Genomic DNA, 19,215 nt, shown 5'->3' on the forward strand with positions numbered 1-19,215 from the left:
TGTACACTGCAAAGCTGCTCTCAACTACAAGGCACTGTGCTTGACAGGATTCTGCCATCTTATATGTGAATCTGTTATAAGAAGACATGGTAGTGGTAAAACACACTCTCTACTAAAAATACAAAAATTAGCCAGGCGATAGTGGCATGCACCTGTAAACCCAGATACTTGGGAGGCTGAAGCAGAAGAACTGCTTGAGCCTAAGAGATGGAGGTTGCAGTGAGTTGAGATTGTGCTACTGCACTCCAGACTGGATGACAGAGTGAGACCCTGTCTCAAAAAAAGAAGGAAAAAAGGCCGGGTGCGGTGGCTCGCGCCTGTAATCTCAGCACTTTGGGAGGCTGAGGCGGGCAGATCACTTGAGGTCAGAAGTTTAAGACCAGTTTGGCAAATGGTAAAACCCCACCTCTACTAAAAACACAAAAATTAGTCAGGTGTGGTGGCACATGCCTGTGATTCCAACTACTTGAGGGCTGAAGCAGGGGAATCGCTTGAACCCGGGAGGCTGAGGTTGTGGTAAGTCAAGATCACGCCACTGCACGCCAGCCTGGCAACAGAGCGAGACTCCGTCTAAATAAATAAATAAAAAAAGAGAAGAAGATATGTTAGGTCGGGAGGGGTGGCTCACGCCTGTAATCCCAGCACTTTGGGAGGCCGAGTTGGGCGGATCCCTTGAGGTCGGAAGTTCGAGACCAGCCTGGCCAATGGTGAAACCCCATCTCTACTAAAAACACAAAAATTAGCCGGGTATAGTGGCACACGCCTGTGATTCCAGCTACTCAGGAGGCTGAGGTATGAGAATCGCTTGAATCCAGAGGCAGAGATTGCAGTGGGCTCAGATTGTGCCACTGTGCTCTAGCTTGGACGACAAAGTGAGACTCTGTCTCAAAAAAAAAAAAAAAAAAAAAAAAGAAGAAGATATGTTAAAATGGAGTTCTAGCAGCATTGTGTGGGGCTCAGGGTTCTTTCCAGGGCTATTAATGCTGATCCTGGCTGGAGGGCTGTTCCATATGGAAGTCATAGAAGCAATAACTAGAGAACCTGACAACAGTATGTTACAAAGTACAATGCAAAAGTCTTTCCCCTCTAGTCCTAACTACCATCACCACCATTCTCTAGAGGCAAAGCTGGGACATCTTGTATCTTGCTGTTGCTAGCTCTGTTAGAGCAAGAGGTGGCCATGAGAAGTGCTAAAATATAGCCAGTTGAGAGACCTAGTACAACAGAATGATCCCTAAATAGGAATTCAAGTCTTGGCTCTGCCATGACCTTAGCCTTGTTTTCTGGTATCTTTAAGTCTGTTTTCCTTACATAAAGCAGTATGACTTCAAGTAGCACAGAGATTCTCCATCCTGGTACACATCAGAGTCACCTGGGGAGATTTAAAAATATCTATACCAACGCTCTTTGCAGTCCACTTATATTTGAAACTCTAAAGGCTTATTGGGGAAAAATAGAAGTGCAAAATATTTATTGGGGAAAACAAAAACAAAAACAAAAACAAAACTCTAGGGACCAGTATGTTTTAAAAGTACTTTGGGTGAAGAGTCATTTCTCCAAAGAAAAAATACAAATTGCCAATAAACACATAAAAAGATGCTCAGCATCATTAGCCATTAGGGAAATGCAAGTCAACAACCATAATGAGATATCACTTCACACTCACTAGGATGGGCTATAATGAAAAAGACAAATGTTCACGAGGATGTGGAGAAACTGGGATCTCCACTGACTGTTGGTGAGAACATATGATGCAGCTGCTATGGAAAAATCCGGCAATTCCAGAAAAGATTAAACATAATTACCATATGGTCCAGCAATTCCCCTTGTAAGCACACATCCCAGAAAAGTGAAAATACACGTCTACACAAAAACTTGTATGTGAGTATTCACAGCTTCATACTCCTAACAGTAAAAAAGTGAAAACAATCCAAATATCCATCAACTGATGAACAGGTAAATAAAATGTGGTATATGCATACAATAAAAAATTATTTGGCAAAAAAAATGAAATATGATACGGTACAATATGAACCTAGAAAACATAATGCTAAACATTAAAGGCAGTTACAAAAAACATATAAGGTATGATTCCTTATATAGAGAATCATACCGATCATTCCCATTTTGGGGGAAAGTGGAAAGTTGACTACTAATGGGTATGGGCCTTCTTTCTGGGGTGATAAAATGTTCTAGAATTGGTTGTGGTTATGGCTGTACAACTCTGTGACTATAATTAAAACCAGTGAATTTTACATATTAAAATGGTGAATTTTAAGGAATGTAAATGATATCTCAATAAAGTAGTTATTTAAAAAAAGAAAAAGTGCCTCAGTTGATTTTAACAAGCAACCAGGGTAGAGAACCATACAAAACACTTATACCTCATACATTGTGATATCACATAGAAAGTAGTAAAAAATAAGAGTCAGTTAACTATCAAGGTCCAGATTAGTGGTTCTCTACCTTGGCTACATGCTGAAATTAGTTAGCTCTGAACAAACTGATGCCTAGGTCCCATCATCAAGAGATTTTGATTTAATTACTCATGTATGCAAATAGTCATTAGGATTTTTAAGAGCTCCCTCAATAGTTCTAATGTGCATTCAAGGTTGTACAGCCAAGCCACTAGTCTAGACTACGTCTAAAGTTTCTTTTGGTACTAAAATTCTAACTATCTGATCTATTGCACTGGGAACTACAACAATTCTTTCTGGCCTCATGAGCCACCATGACCCCCACACTACAATCCCCATCACAATCACCTGCACATCTGTCTGGTCTCAACTTAAATGCTACTTACCATGGGAAAGTCACCCGTGACCTCTAGGGTAAGTTAGGTCACCCCCATTACACATCCCCATAGCACTCTATATTTCACCTTTCTAACATTTAGCATACCTCAATTTACTTGTTCAGTGCCTATATTTCTAGGATTTCCTTCCAAGCTCAATAAGGTAGCACCTCCAAAATTTTACTTTCCACTTGGACATTGTAATGTTTTTATTTTATAGGCAAATAAATTAAAATAGGAATACCACCAAATAAACTGGAAGAATTATATATATAAACTCTAAAAATTTTTAATTTTTAAATTCTTTTTTAAAAGTAAATTTCTGTGCATAATACAGCATGTTATAAAAAACACATACATAGTAAATGGTTACTACTGTGGAACAAAATCATGTACCTATCATCTCACATTCCCACTTACCCCTCTGTGGCAAAAGCAGCTATAATCTACTTATTTAGCAAAAATCTTCAATATAACACACTATTATTAACTGGAGTCCCCACATTGTATATTAGGTCTTTCAACTTGTTCATCACACCTATTTGCTATTTTGTATCCTTTTGACCTAGATCTCCCCACTTTCTCCCCAACTCCAACCCCAGTATAACCACTGTTTCAAAAGTATACATTTTTAACTAAAGAATCTTTTAAAAAACGTTTATAACCACAAAAATAAAATAATAATTATGGCTCAAACAACCTTCAAAATTATTTGAACCTTTTACTTTACCGCCAAAGTAAATGTAGCAACTTTAGCTCAAGGCAAACCAGACCTGTATTCACTTTAAAAAACTACAATAACTAAATCATATTTTACCTGGGAATGTACTTATTCATTATGGCATAAAAGCAGTTGTATAAATCGCTGCGTGGCAGTTGAAGATGCACCAATGGTTTGAGTAGATGTATCCAGCTAAGGGATGTGCTATATTTAATGTTACGTGATTTACAATAAAAGGTAATTACAGATTCAATATCCAAAAGTAATTCTGTTGCCTTCTCCTCTGGCACTGAAAGCTGGTCTAGAAAATAAATGTTAAAAATAAAGTTACCCAGGGCCTGTTAGAGGCTGTTATTGGACATAACACTTGTTTACAAATATATAATACTATGTTAGCGCATTTAGAGAAAGACAAAGTGAAACTACATGAAAGTATATTTTCCCTTACACTTAACAATCATTGGTTCACAGATCCAAAACCCAAGGAAAACACACAGTCGAAACTCTTTATAACAGCTCCCCCCACCCCCTTTTTTTTTTTTTGAGACAGAGTTTAGCTTGTCACCCAGGCTGAGTGCAATGGCACGATCTTGGCTCACTGCAACCTCCACCTCCGTTTCAAGTGATTCTCCTGCCTTAGCCTCCCAAGTAGCTGGGATTACAGGCAACCACCACCACACCCAGCTAATTTTTGTACTTTTAGTAGAGACAGGGTTTCACCATGTTGGCCAGGCTGGTCTCGAACTCCTGACCTCAGACATGAGCCACTGTGCCCGGCCTTCTAACAGTCTTTTAACTTTAAGACAGTTGTTTAAAGAAAATTAAGAATACAGTTTCACTTAAGCATGTTTTCTTTACCTAGTCCATTGAGAGAGAAGGGAAAGAAACAGAAGACTTCTATACATTCAGTATTTACTAAACACCAGCACTTAGTAATACCTGACCTATATATATGTCAAACATAAGAATGGCCAATCTGAATTAAAGGGATAGGCAAAGATAGGCATAGCCCGTGTTCCTGGGAAGCAAAACTGTTTTCTAAACAGATGATCACCTACCCCATGATGGGCAGCTGTTGCTATAACTCTGGCAAGAAGAGGGAAAGGAATTCATTCTCCACTACCAAATTCTCTTTCTTTTGTCCACACCACGAATAATGTTTCTGGTGTGCTTACCACACATAGGCCTATCAAGCCAATAATTTAACTAAAATATGATGGAAAGAGAAACAAAAATACAACAAAGCACTAGAGATGAATTTAAAAGAATAAACTAAATTGATCTACATTGTGAACTGAAATAGATATTGTGGGTGATTGGAAACCTATTCAATCACAATTTATAATACTTTCTCTACAGCAGACCACAAACTATGATTTATAGATAAACTTGTGCAACAAAGCTCCTCTTTAATTTGAGGGCTGTATATAATCATACAGATCTTTAACTATACAAAAATCAAAGTCAAGACTACAACAAACCCATAAATGTACACGAAAAATCTAACATATAATGCAAAAGAAACAGTAAAAACTAGGTTATTATGTTTGTTTTTTTGAGACAGAGTCTCACTCTGTGCCTAGGATGGAGTGCAGTGGCACGATCTCAGCTCACTGCAACCATTGCCTGCTGTGTTCAAGCGATTCTCCTGCCTCAGCCTCCCAAGTAGCTGGGACTACAGGTGCCCACCACCACACCTGGCTAATTTTTGTATTTTTTAGTAGAGACAGGGTTTTGCCATGTTGGCCAGGCTGGTCTTGAACTCTTGACCTCAAATGATTTGTCCACCTTGGCCACCCAAAGTGCTGGGATTACAGGCGTGAGCCACTGCACCCAGTCAAAACTAGGCTCCCTTAAAATCAATAGACAATATTTCATAAGAATTTCAAAAGAAAAGTTCTAAAGCTATTTACAAGCCTTTTTCATATTCTGAAATTATAAGAAAATAATTCTGAAGAGTGATTCCTCAACCCAAAAATTATTTCCAAAATTTAACTCTGCTTGAAAATGATTATTAAACTTACCAATAAACTGCAGGCAATCTTTGTGAATAGTGTTCTGTTCTGGCAAGTCTAAAACACCATCCCATGATGCCAAACTATCACCTTTTCCTGCAACATTCAGAGCAATCTGGAAGAAAGATTTAAAAAGCGACTAGTTCATATGTTATTCCTCATTCTTGGAAAATATGCTATAATAATTAAAGGCCCGAATTTAAAAATAATAATAAAGATTACAATTAAGGTATCTATACTCCACCAAATGTTGAGTATTTAGCCATGTCACAACCAGCAGAATTATTTTAAATTCTCCTACATTAGATATTTCTTCATGTTGATTTAGGGAATACAATAAATTACCCAAAATATTTATATATTTAGATATGTAAATTTACACAAGCAATCATCTTTCCTGTTTTTTTAAAATGTAAAAACAACAGAATGTACAAGCAAAAAAAAAGTACATCTGTGCCATATATATTTTAAAATTATACAGAAGAATATTTAATAAATTGAGAAAATGTTTTTGCTGTTTTGTAAGGTTTTTTTAAAAATATAAAATAAACTGTGTTGATTTAAAGAATCTTAAGTGACATATCCAAATGCAACAGGTAGGCCTACTAGAATTCAAATTTAGACAAATCACCTATAAAAACACATGTATGAGACAACTAAAGAAATTATCTCATGATGTTAAGGAATTACCAGTCTTTTTTTTTTGAGACTTAGCCTCGCACTGTTGCTCAGGCTGGAGCATAGTGGCATGATCTCGGCTCACCACAACCTCTCTGCCTCCCGGGTTCAAGCGATTCTCCTGCCTCAGCCTCCCAAGTAGTTGGTACTACAGGCACCGGCCACCACACCCAGTTCATTGTTGTATTTTTAGTAGAGATGGGGATTCACCATGTTGGCCAGGCTGGTCTCAAACTCCTAACCTCAGGTGATCCACCCACCTCAGCCTCCCAAAGTGCCGGGATTACAGGCGTGAGCCACTGCACCTGGCCAGGAATTACCATTCTTTTAAATGTTTCAGACTTTTAGTATGCTAGCAAGGATTTGCTTTAAAACAGTCCAGTGAGTCAGATGTGGAGGAAAGGATGAGGATACTAATCAAACAACATTGGTTAAATGTTGATACCAGTTAAAGCTGGGTTATGGGCACATGGGAGTTCATTATACAAGTTCTACGCTTTTGCATGTACTTAAACTTCTATAATAAAATGTTCAGAATGCTATGTACAGTTTTAATTCCATTTCTGTTACGTATATGCATAGGGCAAAAAGGTAAAAAGGTAAGCACCAAGACCTTACGTGTTTTACCTATAGGTGGTAGATAACAGATTTTTATTTTAACCTTTGTGGTTGTTATGTCATATATGTTTCCACAAATACATGTATTTCTTTTATAATCATAACAACATCTTAATTCAAAATTAAAAAGAATAATAATACACACGCACTGGTGAATAGCTGAATAGAGGAAAACAAAGGGAAAGTTTCCTATAACCCCAACAGCCAGAGGCATACTTTTTCTTTTTTTTTTAACATTGCTATGATCTGTATCTGCAAATATACATCCTATTTTACTCACTGATTGTATCTTGTTTCACGAAACAATTTTCATAAATATCACTTCTTTTCGTTTGTTTTGAGATGGAGTCTCACTTTGTCACTCAGGCTGGAGTGCAATGGCGCTATCTCAGCTCACTGTAGCCTCACCTCCTGGATTCAAGCAATTCTCCTGTCTCAGCCTCTTTGTCGAGATGGGGTTTCACCATGTTGGCCAGGAGGGTCTTGAACTCCTGACCTCAGGGGATCCGCCCGCCTCAGCCTCCCAAAGTGTTGGGATTACAGCATGAGCCATTGCGCCTGGCCCCATAAACACCATTTCCAATGCCTACAAAAGCACATATTACACTCCAAAATCTAAACCATTATTGTTAAATATACCAAACACTACAGAAACACACATTTTAATAAGCTACTGTTTGATAAATCTTCTAGATGTGGCATGCTCATAAGATAATAAAGTTTTCTGCAACTAAGACAGCTGAAGCAACAAACTTTTAAAAATATTATTCTTCAGTGATTATATTTTATTCATTTTAGTTTCTAGTTACCTTCCAAACTTTGGCCCTCAGATCAGCAGGCAGTGGTCTTCCTTGAATTATATTTCTCAAAGTTTCAAGATCACAACCTCCTGCTTCCAGAGCTTCTTCAAGATCTTTTTCCCTAAAAAACAAGTCCTATTTATTAAAATAAACTTTACTTCATACTTTTTTCTTATTCAAGATTCATTTATAAGCATGGCCTATTAAAGGCTTGTCTAAGACACAAAAGTTCTCAGCAGCCAAAATGTAATGCCAAGGCATACACAACATGTTTTCTTGGTGGGAAATCTCAGGCTTCATATAGTCAATTTACTCTCATTTTACCCTTAGTTCTAACCAGTTTCGTTGTCTTTTCCTAGATTACTTTAAAGAGGAGATGGAGTAAGCTGGCTGACAGCACTGTGAAGTCATAGTAATAATAGTGTTCCTAGCAGTGGTAATGACTTTACATAGCAACTATGTGTGGGGCACTATTTCAAACACTTTATGTGTTCTTTTTAATCCTTATAACAATCCCTATGAGGTAGGTTACATTACCGGCCCCACATACAGATGCAAAAATGGAGGCAAAGAAGGGTTATAGACATTTAGGGGACAACTGAAGAAATAACTTTATTGGTATTAAAAAGTTACTATTCTTTCAAGGTGTTTACCAGTATTATGGTATATGGTCACATGTCATATTATGGTCACATGTCATATTAGCAGTAGAGCCAGCATTCAAATTTTAACAGTCTGGTTCCTGAATTCATGTTCTTAACATTATGCTCAATTCAGTCAAGAATTCAAAACACTGCAGCCTGAGACTATTTAGTAAATGACTATATCAATATCATGCCTAGAGCAGTGCCTAGCTTAAAATAAGTATTAAATAAATGTTAGAGGGGAAAAATGATCTATTGGTATATTAAAGAAAAAGAATAATATCACATCATCTACCGGGGAATCTGTCCCCAATATTTCAACATAGGTTCTTTCTATTTTCCATAAGTGTTGGCTGGCTGAGAAATAAAGAGAAAGAGTACAAAGAGAGGAATTTCACAGCTGGGCCACCAGGGGTGACATCACATATCAGTAGGACCGTGATGCCCACCAGAGTCTCAAAACCAGCAGGTTTTTATTAAGGATTTCAAAAGGGGAGGGGGTGTATGAACAGGGAGTAGGTCACAAAGATCACACGCTTCAAACGGCAAAAAGCAGAACAAAGATCACATGCTTCTGAAGGCAAAAGGCAGAACTCCTGATATCTATGTTCAGCGGTGCGCATATTGTCTTGATAAACATCTTAACAGAAGAAACAAGGTTCAAGAGCAGAGAACCAGTCTCACCAAAAATTTACCAGGATGGAGTTTCCCAATCCTAGTAAGCCTGAGGGTACTGCAGGAGACCAGGGTGTATCTCAGTCCTTATCTCAACCACACAGGACAGACATTCCCACAGCGGCCATTTATAGACCTCCCCCCAGGAATGAATTCCTTTCCCAGAGTATTAATATCAATATTCCTTGCTAGGAAAAGAATTTAGTGATATCTTCCCTATTTGCATGTCTGTTTATAGGTTCTCTGCAAGAAGAAAAATATGGCTCTTTTTGCCTGACCCCGCAGGCAGTCAGACCTTATGGTTGTCTTCCTTTTTTCCTAAAAATCGCTGTTATTCTGTTCTTTTTCAAGGTGCACTGATTTCATATTGTTCAAACACACATTTTACAATCAATTTGCACAGTTAACACAATTGTCATAGTGGTCCTGAGGTGATGTACATCCTCAGCTTATGAAGAAAACAGGATTAAGAGATTAAAGTAAGACAGGCAAAAGAAATTATAAAAGTATTATTTGGGAACTGATAAATGTCCATGAAATCTTCACAATTTATATTCCTCTGCTGTGGCTCCAGCAGGTCCTTCTGTTCGGGGTCCCTGACTTCCCGCAACAATCATCAAGTAAATTACCAAGCAGTTTTGTTCGGTCTACTATGTTTAGGAGAAAAGTATGAATTTAATTTCATTTGTATAAGGTAAAAATAACTAAAAGAATACTTTTACAAAGGTATATATTGTTTTCTAGCCAGAAAATAACCAGTTAAATTATCAATTCTGGCTGGGCCCAGTGGCTCACGCCAGTAATCCCAGCACTTTGGGAGCCCAAGGTGGGTGGATCACAAGGTCAGGAGTTCAAAACCAGCCTGGCCAAGAAGATGAAACCCCATCTCTACTAAAAACACAAAAAAGTAGCCGGGCGTGGTGGCAGGTGCCTGTAATCCCAGCTACTTGGCAGGCTGAGGCAGACAACTGCTTGAACCCGGGAGGCAGAGGCTGCAGTGAGCCGAGATGGCGCTACTGCATTCCAGCCTGGGTAACAGAGTGAGACCCCATCTCAAAAAAAAAAGAAACAAAAAATCACTCAATTCCTTAGGAATTTTCAAAAACTGAGGTTTCAGTCACTGTTTACGATTTCGGCACACATTAAAAATCTGTACAAATTTTTAAGAGCTTCATGACCTGGACAACTTATAACATTCCTTGAAGCAGTCCAAAAGGCAGTTCATCTCACTAGGATCAGGAAATCAGGATTTTTGTCCCATTTTTGTGGTTCTGAAGAAAATAAATTACTCCCACTCTTCATTTTTTTCAATAAGACAATGAAAACCTCCCCATTGATAGGCATCTAAGAATATTAGTTTAAATGTACATATTTCATAAAATGTTGCTCTCCTAAGGGAAAGGAATTACATGAAAATGTAATCACATAGGATCATACTCAACAGAAAAGTACTTGTTGAATTTGAAAGGTTCCTTGACAAAGCTACTACAAATTCATATGAACAGAAGATAACTAGTGACCACACAAGAAACACTTAGTTCTTTTGCTATATGGTCACCGAAGTGTTGGAAGGGAGAGGTAGAGAAAAAGATTTCAAGTCTACTGTTGAGAGACAGTTCAGGTCTACAGCTGATAAACACTGGGGTTTATCTCTTCTCTTCTGGCCAAAATGTACAAGGCAGGCTGTTAGTAACCATGAAACAAAGAAAATTTAATGGCATCTTTGGTGAAAAAATACTATATATTTAAACAGTCAAATGTATCAAATAATGAGGGACTAAAAACACTACTTACTGAAATGAAATTATTTTACTAGATGAAGAATTAGAATTGTTCACTTTTTAGTGCAAATTTCTTTTCTTTTTGAAATAATTTTGCCAAATCCCTTACTATTCCCGAGAACAAAGCTTGTATTTTGTTGCAAAATGCCCAATCCTCAAAGTACTTTTTAAATCATAACAATGTACAAGCACATCTCTGTTGATACAGCTGCTGTTGGATTCTTTGATGCTGTCCCCAGGGAACCACGAATGTGCTCTCCAGCAGTAGAACCATCAGCAAGGGCTCCTTCGAAGACCAGAAAATGCTACACCTTAATTAGTAAAAGATACTTCTTACAAACCTAAATAATTAAAAGTAACATGATTTTCTGAACAAGGCATCCAAAGGTACAGTTACTAGACCTTCGACAATATAAATGTGCTTATAAAAGTAGTAAAGAGCTGAAAATTGTTAAGGTAAATAATTCATAGAAGGATCAAGCAGAGATAAGAATTCTATGGCATTTAGCTCTCTCCTCTTCCCCTAAACCAAGTTTCTACTTTTAAACAAGTAATACAATTCTAACACACAAAAGCAAAATCCATATCTGGTGTGGTATGAGTAGGTGGACTGTGTTTTGTTCAGTCTTCTTAGACCTTACAGCAGCTTCTCACTGACCTTACAAATTAAAGGTTGGTACAGTTACACTGGACATCCAGACAAGGTTTTAAAACAGAAAAGTACAGGCCTTGTCCATTTATTCTAAGAAATACAAAAAATAAGCAAAATTATCTACTTTGCTCAGAAAGTTCAGGACAGACCAAATCCAATGCTTCTGAGGTTGGAAGGAAGGAGAAACTCACCTCCTCCTGACTCTGTGACTTTTAAACTATTAACATGTGTTGGTATAATACCATAGGTTCCTGTCATGATCTATCAATAGCATATTTTCAAAACCTAAATAAAACATAACAGAATATCCCCTCACCTGATGTTGTATGATAAAATCACCTACTCTAAGCATTGTAGCCCAAGTTGCTTCAGAATTACAATGAGCAAACAATGTCACTAGATTTACATGGAATTAGTTTAATGTTTATACTCAAGCTAGCAAATGAATTGGATTTTTCTTCTTCCACCAAATGGTGAATAACATATGGAAGCATTTGCACAATGTATGGGAGAAGGAAGCACGAATTTTCAAGCACTACCAAATTTAATATGCATTTCCAAATGCTTCTATAATTAATTCATTATTAGAAATTTTGTAATTTTCTGAATAAACCATATTGAATCATACAAAAATTATGATTTTTAAAAGCAATTGGATTACATATATTTTGTTCCTAAAATTTAAAAAGTTACAGAAAATCTCCCACTAGCAAAAAATGACTATATATTAACATTTTTCTAAATTTGGTTTTCCTCCCAACCATGTTCTAAAAACTTATTTTTCCCATCATTTCAAAATTTATGAAAACTGTTTAAATGTACACACTCTCTCGCCAAACAGGGCACAAAAACAAGAAACAAAACTTAGTTCATCCCCTTTTTTTTTTTAAACAAGTATCTTTCTTCACTTAAAGAAACCCCATACCCATTAGCAGTCACTCACTATTCCTCCCCACCAGCACCTCCTATCCTGCCCCCAGCCTCTACCAACCACTGATTTACTTTCTGTCTCTACATATTTTACCTATTCTGGATATTTCATATAAATGGAATCATATAATGTGTGGCATTTATGCCTGGTTTCATTTAGCATAACATTTCAACATCTATCCATAATGTAGCATGTATCAGTACACGCTTTTCATTGCCAAATAGTCCACTGTATATGAATATACCATATTTTACTTATCCATCCATCACATAATGGGCTTTTGAGTTTTTTCAACTTTTTGGTTATTATAATTACCTTAATTTTGAACATAAGTATCAGTAGTTCAACTGGTTAAGTGTATGATACATATGTATTATTTATTAATTATTTATTCTTCAAGAGGTCTGAAAGAATTTAAAGATCAAGTCTATTAAAACCTCACTCAAAAACCAAACCCAAACCAGGCCAGGAGCAGTAGCTTACACCTGTAATCCCAGCACTTCTGGTTGGATGGCTTAAGCCCAGGAGTTTGAGACCAGCCTGGGCAACATGGAAAAAATCTGTTTCCACAAAAACTACAAAAAATATCAAGTTGTAGTGGTGTGCGGCTGTAGTCCCAAGTACTCAAGAGGCTGAGGCAGGAAGATCAATTGAGTTCAGGAGGCAGAGGCTGTAGTAAGGCCAAGATCACACCATTGCACTCCAGCCTGGGCTACAGAATGAGACCCTGTCTCAAAACACAGGCTACAGAACAAGACCTTGTCTCAAAAAGCAAACAAACAAAAAACAATAAAACCAAACCAAAGAACCCGTCACGCTCATTAGGATGACTACTACTTTCAAAAACATAAAATAACAAGTGTTGACAAAGCTGTGAACTCTTGTGAACAGTTAGTGGAAATGCAAAATGATGCAGCCACTATGGAAAACAGTATGACAGTTCCACAAAGAATTAAAAATAAATGTCCCATACAATTCAGCAATTCCATATCCTGGAATGTCTGAAAGAACTGAAGGCAGAGTCTGAAAGAGACTTTTGTATACACATGTTCACAGCAGCATTATTCCCAGTAGCACAAAGGTGAACGCAACCCGAGTGTCCATTCACTGAGGAATGAATGAAGAAACAAAATGGGGGGGTGTACTTTATGTACAGCTATAACGGACTATTATTCAGCCTAAAAAGGAAGGAAATTCTGACACATGCTACGACATAGGTAAACCTTGACAACATTACGGTAAGTGAAATAAATCCGTCCCAAAAAGACAAATACTATACAATGCCACTTATATGAGGTACTTAGAGTAGTTAAATTCAGAGAGACAGAAAGTAGAATAGAGGTTACCAGGGCAGAGGGATGGCAGAATGCAGAGCTCTTTAACAGATACAAAGTTTCAGTTCTGCAAGATGAAAGGAGTTCTAGAGATTATATGCACAACAATGTAAATGTACTTAATACTAATGCACACTGAAAAATGGTTAAGATGGTAAGCTTCTTACATTATGTATACTTTACCACAATTAAAAAAATCAACTCTAATGTATTATAAAAATTCATAAATTTGAGCTTCAGTGTCAGATCCGGGTTTCAATTTTGGCCCTTCAACAGCCATGTGACCTTATAAAAGGAAAAAGCACCACAGTGCTTACCTTATAGGGTCAGTTAATGCTTAAATAAGTTTCTGAACACAAAACATTCAGTGCAATGCTTGGCTACATAATTCTTTAATAAACAGAATCCATGAATACTATTACTTTTGTTATTATTACTGAACAACAGCTTACTTTCTTAAAATGACTTTTTAATAATCATTTTAGACAATTTTGCCAATGCGTTAAAAAAATTAAAAACCAACCACAATTCCATTACCATGAGATAATCACTTTTTGTTAATTACTTTTCAGTTTGTCACGTGTGTATTTACAGACATATATATTTATAGACATATATATTTATAATAAACTCAATTGTACTGAAAATATAATTTTGAATGGTATTCCCTGGGTTTTATTCTGGGGTTTTCAGTTTTTAGATTTCCATCTTGAGGTGATTTTTGTATACAGTGTAAAGGGGTCCAGTTTCAATTTTCTGCATATGGCTATCCGGTTATCCCAACACCATGTATTAAATAGGGAATCCTTTCCCCGTTGCTTGTGTCAGGTTTATTGAAGATTAGATAGTTGTAGGTGTGCAGTCTTATTTCTGGGTTCTCTATTCTGTTCCATTGGTCTATGTGTCTGTTCTTGTACCAGTATCATGCTGTTTTGGTTACCATAGCCCTGTAGTGTAGTTTGAAGTCAGGTAGCATGATGCCTCCAGTTTTGTTCTTTTTGCTGAGAACTGCCTAGGCTATTTGGGCTCTTTTTTGGTTCCATATGAATTTTAAAATAGTTTTCTTTAGTTCAGCGAAGAAAGTCAACGGTAGTTTAATGAGAACAGCACTGAATCTACAAATTGCTTTGGGTAGTATGGCCATTTTAACAATACTGATTCTTCCTATCCATGAGGATGGAATGTTTTCCCACTTGTTTGTGTCATCTCTGGAGGTCATTACCCCTAGCAATCTAAGGCAGGAAGGGAAAATGAAATACTGCATGTTCTCAAACATATTACTTCTTTGCTTAGCGTATTAAGTAACTGCTACTTAAGAAAGGATACTTTACAGAACCATTAAGTAGGAAACAACGTGGCATATGTGCTACTTTAAACTGTTTCATTCTAGCTCTCCAGTACTTAATATTGCAAGTATAAACAGGCTAAACAAGTTCAACTTACAGCTGACAACAAACTGTATTTTTAAAGTTTTCAGTATGATAAACTTGGAAGTAACATAAAAGATATAAAAATATGTGGCTCAATTTTTGAGTGGAGAAAATAATTAATTTGAGGGAGTAAGCATCCTCCCTACACTCTCTGTGGATGGAGACAAAGGTAAAGGATGGAAGGGTGGCATGGATTAGTTAGAAGAGTCTTCTTGTGACTTCACTTTATGTCCTCAGTCTTGATTCCATGGCCCAAAACTTAAAGCATATTCTTGACAACACTCTTGACTTCTTCACTCCTTGGTCTTTCTGTTACATTCAGAAAGTTGCAAATTCCTAACATTAGGTTAATCTAACCAGTCTGCCTTCTTTGTTCCTATACTCTACTCACTGTGGGCTTCTTGGGAAAATAAGACAACTCTATGATGCTATCATATAACAATAGTGCCTGGGAATCTCCTATTCACCACTTACTTCAGACTCCTTACCCGGCCACTTTACCTCACGTGATTTTACTTATGACTCCAAAGAGAAAATATAGGCCAGCAGGCTTCTCTTCCCTTTGATCTCAGCCCCCCTCCAAAAACAAACAAATAAACATAAGCAACTTATTATTCCAGTCTATTTTCTACTGGCTCTTTCCTCCGAGACAATATGCTCAAAAATTGTCATTAGAAATAGCAATGTTCACCACAAAAATGTCCCCACACTTTCCCTTTCCATCCAGCTACCAAACTTTTGGTTGTTCCTTTCACAAATAATTCTTGACAATATATGTAACAACTTTTCCCTCATCTTAAATTTATCTCTTCCCTCTCTTGCTAACCCCCTTCCACTTCTCATCCCTCTTTGATCCTCACCACTCCATAGGGACCACTCTCTGTATCATCTCCACCTTCTTTCTTAACCAAAACTAAAACACTAAGATATTAATAGAATGTTTTCTGGGTTGGAAAAAAAAATGTTTTAAATTCATGAAGCCTCTCAGTCTATCAACTAAGCTAAGTCAGCTTTACTAATCTTCAAAATTCTCAAAATTGAATCCTTTTCTGTAATTATAAAAATAATGAAGACTAGCAGTTTTAAAAGGACCAAGTAGGGCCTATAATATATGTAATCACTCTACACTTAACAGCAGAGTACAGAGAAATTACAAGGAAAATCCAGTTACCACATTAAAAAATTAATTTTGTGTCTTAAAGTGATCAAGGTCTAAGATTCATTATTGTTTTCTTAAAATAAAAAAACAAAAGCTACACTACTGGGAAATCAATAAAAGCCCAAAGCCTGACATGTAAACATCTTAAATATGTTATTTCTATCACATAGGATATTATTCAAACCTGTGAGTCTGCTAACAGTATTAAACAGAGCCAAGATAAAAAAAAAGAACTCAGAAATCTTCACTGAAAGTACTTCTAGCATTCAAAAATATAACCTGTGATTATCTCCTTTCCTTTAAAATTTTCACATTTACTTACTTGAAGGGTCCTATATATAAATATAACCTACTTCCCATCAAAAAGTCACCTCTCTCCTTCCCTTTACAGTTCAACTTCCTTGAAAACAGTAGTCTCGACTCAGCTAAATGCCCTCATTCACCCAAAACCTCCATCACTCTACTAAAGGTGCTCTCAGAAGTCATTAGTCATCTTTCTCAGCTCTCGTCCCCTTTACAAACACTGCAAAGTTTGACTGTCTCCTTAAAACACCCTCTTTTAGATTTTCCTCTGCTTTCCTAACCCACATTCTGAATTATTTCCTTCCCTGACATAAGTATTCTTTTATTCAAACCTTCAACACATACGTATTGAGCACCTACTACAGGCTACCCACTGTGTGAGGCACTGGGGATGCAGTACAGAAAAAAAAGTCAATGCTCTTATGTAGCTTACATGCCAGATGGCTATTCCAAGGTTCTAGTCCAAGTCCTATCATCTAAATCCTGTTGAACAGAGGTGTGAGAGCGCCTATGAGGTGCAGTTTATTCATATTTGTTTAGAATGTAAACCACTGTGAGCACAGATTAAACCTTGACAGCCCAGCTTGTCCATGTATATATCCTAATCAGGTATAAGCTTCTGACCAATTATTTAAAAATGTTCTAAAGTGAACAGCTAATTAGTCATAAGCACTAGCAAACTGTGGAACACTGAGCAAGCAGTGGCAAGCTGCATGTATTGAATTGTGGTTTCATGGCTTAATTTGTGCCACCACATTTCTGGGGGTTTCTTAATGCCCAGGTAATGAGACATCAGGACCAAAGCTTTGTCTGAACCTATTTTGCTACTATTGTTAGGACGCTGGTTACAAAGTACTACCATAACAAAACTCCTTAATTAGCTCTTGAATATTCTGTATGACATTTGGTAGAAATGAAAAGAGAATAACTTTGTTACATATTCACTTGTACAGTAGATGCGCATGGAGCTCAATGACCACAGTATGTCTTGTGCAACTTATTTTTAAACACCAACCTCAAACCATCAAAACTTTCCAAGTATTTCAATAGTATGATAGCACATTCAGAAAAGAACTTGATAACTTAAAGTCTTGAGAGAACACAATTTGATACAATTTGACAATTGTGAAGTTATCTAGATTTGTGTCAGAATCAGACATGCTTGTTACAAGCATTTTAACAAGTTACAAATTTATATGCCAAGGGGAAAAACACCCATTCACCAGCTTTAAAAAAACTGTAAAACTTTGCATTAGGACCAGATCCACAAAAACAGCTTTGGGAGATTCCCTTATGAATAATGTAATCTTCCCTAGAATTTGTGTTTTAATCATGATCTTGGGCCAAGTAAAGAAGGTGCTAAATCTAGTCCTCTTGGCTTGACAAGCCAAACTTAACAGCTACAGTATTTCATCACTGTATGCAATAGACAAAAAGAGATAGAGATCACAGAAATGTTATTTTATAAGCTACTAAAATTAACTACAAATGGAACAGGTGTTTTAAATCTTAGATTTATTTTTGATCTACAATCCATGTAGATCAAATTACACCAACGGTACCAATGGTGCCCCTTTCTCTGCTAAGAAAAAAACTCAGTTGTTGCCTAAGTAAAAAATAAAAAGACAGACACAAAAAGGTTTCTCATAACTACATGTATAATGTTGCAATGCATTTGCTGTAAGATTTTGACTACAAAATTGGAGAGTAATTTCTCTAATGAGCAGTCAACTTCAGCGAGTACTCTAAATCCTTTCTTCTTCCATGCTTTCTCAAAACAAAAATCCTCAACACTGTTCCCTTCTATCTATATATATGGGGTGACTTTTCAGTATTTTTAAGGCACTATGAAGTGCATCCTTGTTTTCTTACCCCCAGCATTTGGAAACTAAAAATAGAGTGTATCTTTTGCCTAAGACAGAGAGTGGTATGAAAACAGCAAGAAGTCAGAGAGAGATACTACCTACGTCTATTACAAATTTCCACTTTATCCAAAGTGTAACGATAAAAGAAGTGTCACCAACATTCCTTGTCTTGAAACTATCACTTCAGAAACATAGTTGTTATAAAGAAACAACTATAGCAAATGAAGTGACAACACTTTGCAACATATGGACAATTCTCAAAGGTACTATGCCAATGGGGATCATAGTTCGACAAAGAAATACATATTGGGTTTTTTTTTTTAAGCTGGACTGAAACCATCAGAGAAGATTTTTTTTCATAAGAGGATTTCACTGAATTTTATGCTGATGGTTATTAATCTAAATGGAATTCACAAAATAAAGGATTTCTGGTATTCAAATTGCACACATACATGAGACGAAAAAATCTTTTGCATCACAAAGTGATGCACAGAGGCTTCAAAACAAAGGTTAGAAACTGTTTAAAGGAAAAATAACACACGTACATTATTATTATTATTATTATTATTATGAGACCGAGTCTCGCTCTGTCACCCAGGCTGGTGTGCAGTGGAGTGATCATAGCTCACTGCAGCCTAGATTTCCCCCGTTAAAGCAATTCTTCTGCCTCAACCTCCCAAGTAGCTGGGACTACAGGTGTGTGCCACCAAGCCTGGCTAATTTTTTTATTTTTAGTAGAGACGAGGCCTCACTATGTTGCCCAGGATGGTCTCGAACTTCTAAGCTCAAGCAATCCTCCCTTCTTGGCCTCCCCA

General features: G+C 36.9%; 1 protein-coding gene across 12 annotated transcripts in view; it reads right to left on the bottom strand.

Annotated features, from left to right (window-relative positions):
* TBC1D23 (TBC1 domain family member 23) overlaps nt 1–19,215 on the bottom strand; it is a 64,093-nt gene that overhangs the window by 38,449 nt on the left and 6,429 nt on the right. For 6 of the 12 annotated variants that reach the window (XR_012431733.1, XR_012431732.1, XM_005548307.4 and 3 more), the window contains exons 2-4: nt 7,636–7,747; nt 5,540–5,645; nt 3,612–3,816 (exon numbers count right to left, since the gene is read on the bottom strand). Coding sequence is in view for 4 of the 12 variants with exons in the window: in XM_005548307.4 (XP_005548364.1) it covers nt 3,612–3,816; nt 5,540–5,645; nt 7,636–7,747 (423 nt within the window). In the remaining 8 variants the exon portion in view is untranslated. Of the gene's footprint in view, nt 1–3,611; nt 3,817–5,539; nt 5,646–7,635; nt 7,748–19,215 lie in introns of those variants that run through there. The other 6 variants (XM_074033615.1, XM_074033608.1, XM_074033607.1 and 3 more) reach the window with 2 other exon arrangements.

This window comes from Macaca fascicularis, chromosome 2 (genome assembly GCF_037993035.2).
Source record: "Macaca fascicularis isolate 582-1 chromosome 2, T2T-MFA8v1.1".
Taxonomy (NCBI): Eukaryota; Metazoa; Chordata; class Mammalia; order Primates; family Cercopithecidae; genus Macaca; species Macaca fascicularis.